The sequence below is a fragment of the Gopherus evgoodei genome, chromosome 7 (genome assembly GCF_007399415.2).
Source record: "Gopherus evgoodei ecotype Sinaloan lineage chromosome 7, rGopEvg1_v1.p, whole genome shotgun sequence".
Taxonomy (NCBI): domain Eukaryota; kingdom Metazoa; phylum Chordata; order Testudines; family Testudinidae; genus Gopherus; species Gopherus evgoodei.
In genome coordinates, this window is record NC_044328.1 from 45734110 (window position 1) to 45743916 (window position 9807).

The following is a 9807-nucleotide window of genomic DNA, read 5'->3' on the forward strand; positions in this document are numbered from 1 at the left end:
CTCCCTTGACTCCGCGGACACAGCAGCTCGTTCCATCGCCACGTCCATGGTCATGCGCTGAGCATCATGGTTCCACCTTTCTGGATTCTCTATGGAAGTACAAACCACAGTCGAGGACCTGCCCTTTGAGAGCCAAAGATTATTTACTGAGAGCATAGATGCATCTCTTCGTACCTTAAAAGACTCATGAACAACCTGGAAGGCCTTGGGTATTTACATTCCCCCGAACAAGAAAAAACAGGGCAGATTTTATACCCAAAAATTCCATCCTGCCCTGTACTCCCAATCCCAGAGACATTACGATCAACGCAACAAACAAAAGCCAGCGAGGCTCAGGCAGAACCAGGATCAATCTGCCATGTCTCAATCAGTCAGTTATTTTGGAGTATTGATCAAGGGCACGAGACCTCTATCTGCTCCCATGTCAGAATACCAGATGACCTCCAGTCTCTTTGGAGACCAACTGTTACTACACTACCCAGTCTGGTATAACATCACTACAGACAAATGGGTGTTTGAAATTGTCCCGAAGGGTTACTCTATCCCATTTACTTCTACCCCCCCACACACACACCTTCCCCGTCCCTCTTCAGGGACCCCTCTCACGAGACCCTGTTGCAGCAGGAAATAAACCATCTCCTGCAACTAGGAGCTGTGGAAATAATGCCACCTCAACACAGGGGAAGAGGGCTCTATTCCCATTATTTTCTCACTTAGAAAAAGAACAGTGGATGGAGATCCATTCTGGACTTCAGCAAACTAAACAAATTTGTAAGGACACAACGCTTCAAAATGGTAACCCTGGAAACCATAATTTCAGCATTAGAGAGAGATTAGCGCTCATCCCTCAACCTCCAAGACTCTTACTTCCATGTTACTATTCACCCAGCGCACAGAAGATTCCTACGCTTCACTCTAAGCCATCAGCCTTGTCAGTACAAAGTGCTTCCCTTTGGCTTATCTACAGCCCCAAGGGTATTCTCCAAGGTCCTAGCTGTCGCCGCAGCTCACATCTACAGGCATGGGGTAATGATCTTCCCATACTTGGACGACTGCCTCATAAGAGCACCAGCTCAGATGATGGCAGTACAAGCCACACAAACCACTGTAACCCTCTTCACCAACCTTGGGTTTCAAATAAACGTCCAAAAGTCCACTCTGGTCTCTGTCCAGCAACTAGAGTTTATAGGGGCCTATCTTGATTGCCTCTCAGCACAAGCGAGGTTACCCCAATGACGATTCCTCAATCTAACCAGGCTAATAACAACAATCACAAACATCAGCCCCCAAACATCCGCCAGAGGCTGCCACAACTTATATAGTCAAACATGCCAGTACATCCATGTACATTGGCCAACCTGGACAGTCTCTACGTAAAGGAATAAATGGACACAAATCAGACATCAAGAATTATAACATTCAAAAACTAGTCGGAGAACACTTCAGTCTCCCTGGTTACTCGATTACAGACCTAAAAGTCGCAATATTACAACAAAAAAACTTCAAAAACAGACTCCAGCGAGAGACTGCTGAATTGGAATTAATTTGCAAAATGGACACCATTAAATTAGGCTTGAATAAAGACTGGGATTGGATGGGTCATTACACAATATACAACTGTTTCCCCACGTTTATTCCCCCCTCCCCCACTGTTCTGCACACCTTCTTGTCAACTGCTGCAAATGGACCATTTTGATTATCACTACAAAAAGTTTTTTCTCTCTTGCTGGTAATAGCTCACCTTAACTGATCACTCTTGTTAGAGTGTGTATGGTAACACCCATTGTTTCATGTTCTCTGTGTGTATATACATATCTTCCTACTGTATTTTCCACTGTATGCATCCAATGAAGTGGGCTGCAGCCCACAAAAGCTTATGCTCAAATAAATTTGTTAGTCTCTAAGGTACTACAAGTACTTCAGAAGGCAGTATTTTAAAAATAGAGAATTATGTCACCCTGTCACATACCTCTTACCCAAGACAGGTACTAAGTAAAATTCAGTTGTGTTGCTTAGAAGATACCTGGTGTAGGCATAATCAGTGCATTTTGGTACTTATCCTATTAAGACTGGAGACTACAATGTAGGATTAGGCAAACCAACAGGAGGCATTTTGATCACTTTGAGGTTTATATTAGGCAAAAAAAAAAAGGAGGATTGGAATAAGATATAAACGCCATGGGCTGAGTAATGTCATTTCAGGATGAAATTTTTAACTCTCTTTCAACATTTCCATCGTTAATGTGTCAGAATAATTACTGATTTACTTACATTCCAGGTTGTAGCATAGAAATGGATTATTTTCCTTATGAAAGCTGAAAAAAATCCATTTGACAGGTTAAATTATTAATGCAAATGGTAACTAACATTTTTTTATATTTGTTCCTCAAAAAGTTTAAAGAAATTATGCAGGGAATCATTTTTGCAATTTAAGAAAATAAAAATGATGAAGCTATTTTCATTTTCAGAATGAATATAAATGTAATTGTTTATGTAGTAAAACTATTTGTGTAACCTCAGGTTAACTCTAATCTGTGTTCTCATTGTTTCTCATACCTATGATTCCCAGCGATATGTACGTCAGAGTCATATATAACTATCAACCATATGATGTCTGCAAGTTTTTGGAGGACATGGCATTAATAAATTTGTTATTGTGCAAGTAACTGGCACATATCAGGAACTAAATTAGGTAGTAATTGTGGGGTATTACAGCCACCATATGTTTTGCACAGTGGTAGATTTGAGATGATATTTTTTCTGGAACATATATAGGATAAAGATGATATGTCAGAGGCTCTCACTATCTGTGCTAATGATAGAAGAAGAAGGGGAGTGGATGAATTTGAGTTGCTGTTTCATAGCTGATGGGAGGGAAGTGGCTGTGGATGTTTCCTTGTAGTTTTGTATTAAGACAGAACTGATAACACAGCTTCTAAGATCTCATCTGCAGTGTGCATGCTAGCAGCCTGGGATTGCCAGGGATGAGCAGGCCTTTCTTTGCAATTGCTCCTCTCAGAAGCTGTGGGCCTGCGCACAGCAACTGACAACAGGGAAGCTGTCTTCCCTGTGCTTTCAACGATCCCCTTGCAGATGACTGAGACATAGAGTTGTAAAAAAATGGACAAGGTAAAAACAGAGGGAGAGAGGATTGCAGGAGATGGAGAGTGTGGATGTGGCAGCAGAGAGGGAGGGGACAGGTGCTAGGGAAGGGGACAGGTGCTAGGGAAGGGGATTTGGATGGGAGCAGGGCAAGGGCCATGAGATGGGACCAAAAGGATTTGTAAGCACTAGAGGACACTCCTTTACTGAGCCTGGAATTGAATGCGTGAGTCCTTCCTGAGTCTCTACATTCCACTTCTGTGAGCAAATAGTTGTGAAACCCACTAACAAAGTGGGTCTCATTCTCCCTCTAATAGCTCATCCACACAGAGGATAACACCATACTACTGCTTCTTTAGTTAGTGTATTAGTTCAAGTGGTAGAGGTCTGTGCTGTAGATTTAAAGTGCTCTGCTGGAAACTCAAGATGGGAGTCAGTATGACTCCACTTAGGATTTCTGTTATTTCAGTTTCTTGAAAATTATATTTAAAAGCCTGTGGTTAAAGGTCATTAAGGTTGCAAAGTCAGCACTTAAAAGTCAGAAAATGCCAGAATTAAGGCTGCCTGTGTAGGCTGTCTTTAGCTCCCTTATGCCTATACATTATAATGCAGTCTTTAATTATATTATTACATACTATTTTTCCCACAGGCTCCCTTCCTCATTCAGTGCACAGGCTGGATGATGCTCTGGGGATGAATTAGGGTTTTGTAGTGAATGAAGCTGTTGTTTGTAGGACCCCTGTCTCATTTGTTGCAGAAGCTGGAAGGTGTTAATGAGGCAAGTGGCTGAAGGAAGAGAAAGGATGGTTTTGTGGTTAAGGAAGTTGAATGCTACTGTGGAGAACTGGATTCTATTGATGTATCTATCAAGTTCCTGTGTGATGCTGGGCAAGTCTCTTAAATCAATCTTTTCACAGGTGGCCATTAATATCATGTTTCTCCTATGTGATACACCTGTGGCCAGATTTGCTAAATTGCTGAGCAGTCCTGACTGCAACTGAAGTCAAGGGGAATTGTACTTTGAACATACATACACGCTACATAATACTAAGTACTCTGAACAGTTTCTTGGCTTCCAATGACCTATGCCAAGGTTCCTTTGTGCTCCTGCAGCAGTGCAAAGGTACCTTAAAACCATCCTTTGAGCATAGAAAATAAACTATCCAGTTAACCTAGCCCTCTTTTTTCTCTTTTTGAACCAATTCTGATGTTAGTGTGTGTATTCATTGTTCATATTATTCAGCAAATAGTTTGGATAAGCAGCTTTCAGGCTATCGGAAGTTGACAAACTGTTCATGGAAGAATGAGTCCTTTTTTCAGTATTGTTGTTTGAGGACTATAGTGATATTTGTATTCTAGAAACATGTTTTAAAACAAAGTTAAATTGAATGTTTTGTTCAAAGAGAGCTGAAATGGGAGATATAACTCCAAACTGGACCATTGGGGAAGCTGTTCTTTATGGCTTCCAGGTGGCAGGCCTGCAGTATCACTTTAGAAAATAAGACAGTGAGTGAGTGGGGAACAGCAAAAAATGACTTGGTAAGAAAGAGAGAGAAAAGAGAAGAAAGAAAGATCCCATCAAAGGAATTTCCTTTCACTGGTGAAACTATTGGACAGTCAAGCAACTTAACTCCTAAGAGCCCTTACGGCAAATTAAGGTTTGGGAGAACTCTGTATAGAAAAGAAAGTCTTTCACAGGTAAGTTAAAGATGCCCTGGAAAAAGTTACTGCAAGGGATTTTTATCTTATTTCAATACAGTGCTGCTCAGCTTCCTGAGTGTTTGTGTCTGTATCCTTTCTTTCTGCTCAGCGTAACATTCATTTTTGAATTGTTTTGTTTATTGATTGTTCTTTATGACTGGAGGTAGGAAAAAACTGATAAATAGCCAAAGATACAAGGCTATATTATATCAGTTATCCTGTCCAGTCTGGTCTAATTGCCTCATCCTGAGCTTTTATTCTGAACTGAGTCAAACATTACCTGAAGCTGGGCCCTTAATGAGATCCATATTTTGGTAGTTATCCACCTGCTATCAGTTAAGCAGTATAGGGCACTAGTCTTTCAATTAAGCAGTATAAATGGCCTTTGAGCCTGCTGCAGTGATCAAGAGACTTCACCAGGGGAACAGTATTTGGGAAAAGTATTTGGAAGAGATGTACCTGAGAGGCGGGAAAAGAAATAGTTCTGGCCCGAAAGAAAAGGTAAGATAGCTATTGTCATTGATATTTCACACATCCTATTCTTAATATAGTTGGAGAAGGTAACGTGTGAGTTCCTAGGCTTCCATCTGAAGTGCTATTGAGTGGTATGATTTTGTATTTGGCTCCCACCACTTCCTTTTAAAATTAGAGCTTGGTCCCCTCCCACCACTTCCTTTTAAAATTAGAGCTTGGTCCCAGGCATCCCAGTACAAAGAGGATTAAATCATATTTGCTGTGATAATATAGGTAGGTGACATTAAATTCCTCTTATTAGCTGTTATAATAATTGGTAATTGAGTAATTAACTTTAAGATCTAGCAGGTAATTTTTAACATACTTTTTACTGCTTTAAATCTTGGTCACATACTGAAGACATCTCAAATCCATAACTCAGGAGCCACTGATAAATCCTGAAAACCCTGACAGTAATATAATATTTAATAAAAAATTAAAATATCAACTTACATATTAGTTACTAGCAATACATTTCTGTAGTTGTAGTATTCGCCGTTATTTAACAGTACAGTCAGTATTGGTGACTTTGCTTATGACTATACCCTGAAGGAAATATTCTTAGCTGTGTTTTTTCTGTTTCCAACAGAAAAACATGAAATTTTAAGTAAAATGTTGCTCTTAGTTATGCAAGTGTAAATCCAGAATAACTCTGCAAAAGGCAGTGCAGTGATTTTGGATTTGCATTTGAGTAATTAAGAGTAGACTTTGGTCCTTTGTATGTTGTTGAAATCTGATTCACTGAATACATCCAGCATTTCTTTCTGGTATTTCTAATTTGCTGATTTGAGATGATACTTTTCTGTTCAGTAAGATTAAAAGAGACTGGTTGGGGAAACAGTTGTATGTAAGAGACACAGATGGGACTGCTATAGCTAGAGATCGCTAAAGAATTCTACCACCACAGTATTATGGCAGCCTAGAACATATATGTAATGTACTCTTGGGAAGATGAATCCCAGGAAGGTCTTACAAAGCACGTGAGAAACTATTGAGAAAATTAGAGCAAATGATAAAATACCTGCAAAATGAATTGAAGTTGAGGACTGAATAGGGAAGGGAAATAGGGCAACATAAGCGATATCTGAGACTGACCAAATTATAAGGGAAATCAAACTATATGAGAGAGAGTGAAAAATATAGAAAGAAAAGCTCCATCCATATCTCTTCTATTTCTCTTTTGCCGAGTAAGCAGTAAAATAGAATTGATTTACCAGTCTCCGATCTCACCTTTTTCATATAGGTAGTGGGCTGTACAAATGAACTACGTTTGTTGGTAGGCACAAGATCTTCTGGAAGTTACTGTTCCAACTGTTTGTCTTAGACAGAAGCACCAAAAACAATGTCTCACAAATTGTTTGGACAGTAATATTTTAATATGTAGTGGGTAAAGCTCTTTTGACTGTGGGGAGAATAGGTCAATGTGCATCGAAAAGAATAAGTGAGACATTCTGATGAAATGATAAGATATTTATTTAAGAATTGAAACCACAGTAGATATTTTAATAATGGAATAATGTGGACTGCCCATCCCCACCCACAATCAAGACCATTTAGGCTTCAGAATATTAAGAGCAGAGCAACTGTGCATAACAGCCGGTGTTCAACATCTGTCATGCTGGAGTCCATTAATGTTCAATTGCATTCTATTGTTTTCAGATTATTCAACCTCATTTCATTGTCATTGCTTCTGCTAGGGATTAATCAACTGTTTACAACTACATGGGGTTTTGGAGTCATAATGGAACCAATTAGTATAGAGTTTTAGACAAAAATACAGTATTCAATCCCTAATGAAAAATAACTAATTTACAAGTACTTGCTAACAGTTTAATCAAGCTTGAAATCAAATACACATAAATCATAATGTGACACATTTTTTACCTTTTGCATATTTCATAAAGACAGAATAAAATAAATGTTCCTTGTAAATTTGTGAATCTGTTTAATGAGAGCAATAAAAACATGCTGAAATTATATTAAATACCAAAATTAAACATGGTCTTTATAATCAGCAGCAGAAATTGTCTTTTGGTGATGGTGAACAAATTATTTGGTTTCTTTTAATTTTAGTTGTTCTGAGCTCCTTTTACTCATTTTACCTATTTGGAGATATTCCTAAGTAGCAGCATTCCCTCTCTATATAAATTTTAGACACTTGTGTAATACTGTGTGTTTGAACGCATTATATACGTAACCAGAGGGTGCCTGTGTGTGTATCACTCTCTCCTCATATATTTTGAATTCATTTTCCATTAGATAAGTCCATATTTATATCTTAATTACTATGAAAATATTTTTCAAAATTTCAATATATTTGAACAATTCCTTTATATTAAAAATTCAATATATTGCAGCTCTCCAGTATCCACTGAAATATTGTGCTCCCTACAGAAATGTTTCACATAGTGTATACAATAATATTTAAATTCTGAGTCATAAAGCTTTTCTAATAGATAAACTGTCATCTGGAGTCAACATTCTACAATCCCAAACTGTATTATGTATTTCCACAAAGCATGAAATTATCCTTGTAACAATTACCTCTGCCACCCCTAATAGTTTCTAATAAATACTTTTAGTTATGTGTTGACAGATTTTTTTGCTGAGTTGCAAAAGATTATTCACTGAAAAGACTTTTGCCTAACTGTTGTGATTCTTATGGGGCCAGCCAGACACTAGTCCAGATGGCACGTTGTTAGTGCTGGACAGACATGGCTTTGGACATGGCTCTGGGTTTTTTTTATTTTGTGTTTCCACCCCTCCCCCCCTCCCCCCGTAGTTCCCAGGGTGGGAAGGTACTGTGATGGAAGCAGAGGGCTGCCCACCCACCTGCTGCCACCTGTTCAGCTCTTGCTGCTGCTTTTATAAAGCCTCTTCTTGCCCGTAAGATATGATCACTGCATACCCACAGTAACTGAGGAAGGAGCAATCTTTCTTTCCCTCAGGAAAAGTCTTTTTCAGACTACCACAGTTCTCCATTACAAAATACATCATCCTGAGAAGACCTGGGGCTTTTTCTGCCAGTTGACATAAACTGACCACTGGGATGTGTGTGTTTAATCCATTAAAATCTTGTTGGATTAAATGGACTTTTTTTTCCCAGAAACTGAATTTTTGAGAATGGAGATGGTTTTTATTTCTGTCTTTGCCAAGCTTAAAGAAATGTAAAGAATAACATAACAGACTAGTTGCTAAATACAGTTCTGTTTGTTTTTTCTTTATTAAACAATAAGCAACAATTGTAAAACTCCTGGAAAACTGTTATTTTTTGGAGATGCTGTAAAAAAAAACAAAACAAAAAACCAAAAAACCACCTCTTACTCTGACTTTTGGGAACACACTTGAAATACAGATATTGTGTTCTAAGACTGTTTTTCCCAACACATTCCAGCGACTGCACATTTTTTGGGAGGGTGAGGAAGGCTCAGAATTAAAGTGGCAAAAAATATGAAATCTTCTAAATCAAATGTGGGTTCTGGTTTAGAGTCAGATACCCAGTGCAAAAGTGGAACAGGCTGCGTAGTGAAATGTGGCTCAGAACGAATGGAGAGTGCTGCCAAAAGGAGACTGGCTGCTAATGCCAGGGAAAGGAGAAGAATGCAAGGACTGAACACAGCCTTCGATCGACTAAGAAAGGTCGTTCCACAGTGGGGTCAAGATAAAAAACTCTCCAAATATGAGACCCTTCAGATGGCATTAAGTTACATTATGGCTCTAACTAGGATCCTTGCTGAAGCAGAGAGATACAGCACTGAAAGAGACTGGATTAACTTTCACTGTGAACACTTCCATCAGGAGAGCTACCACACTTATATGGGACAGAAAATGGAAACAGATAATGACCCATATGCACAAAGAATCTTCAGTTATCCACCTGACCATTTTCAAATAGCTAATTAGAACTAATTATGGACTAGTATAATTCAACAGACCAAATGAGTAATTTTGAAAAGTTAGCAAGAATTAAGCTGCTGAATAAGGTAATCTTGTCATTATAACAGCTATATTCTTGTTTACTACTTATGCTGATGTTGCTTAAATAAGTTTGCTTTGAAAATTTTTATTTGCTATGCATCTAAAAGATTGTTTGTTTGTTTTCCTATTACTAATGAAATGTGTATAATAAATCTGTGTTGTGTGTATTTTATTTATGAAATATTTGTAACAATCCCTTCATAGTTCATTTGAATCTGGTATTAAATTTTACTTTATCTTTGCTGTGATGGATCACGTCACATAATATTTTACACACCAACAGCCAAATTGATCCATGGTATAACTCAATGGAATTAAACATGGATAAATTTGTTCCCTTGTGGTTGTTTTTTTTTTTTTTAATTTTTATGTCAGCTTTGAGGATACATTTTTGTTTCCTAGCCAAAGGATAACATGAAAAAGATAATTAAAATGAATTCAAGTTAGAGAACTAACTTTAAACTTTGTAAGTTTGATGTATGGGTTGTGTAGGTTTACTTTAATACTAAACAG

The 9807-nt window shown here is 38.1% G+C and overlaps 1 protein-coding gene across 1 annotated transcript; it reads left to right on the forward strand.

The window, feature by feature from the left end:
- The first annotated feature begins 8636 nt into the window (after window positions 1-8636).
- ATOH7 (atonal bHLH transcription factor 7) lies at window positions 8637-9240 on the forward strand. Its single transcript, XM_030570700.1, has one exon. It carries the CDS (start codon window positions 8767-8769, stop codon window positions 9217-9219), a length of 453 nt encoding a protein of 150 aa, XP_030426560.1. The 5' UTR covers window positions 8637-8766; the 3' UTR covers window positions 9220-9240.
- The last annotated feature ends 567 nt before the right edge of the window (window positions 9241-9807 follow it).

What these genes read in the sequence shown, in the direction of transcription:
- ATOH7 (XM_030570700.1), top strand. Translation starts at nt 8,767, where the DNA reads ATGAAATCTTCTAAATCAAATGTGGGTTCTGGTTTAGAGTCAGATACC.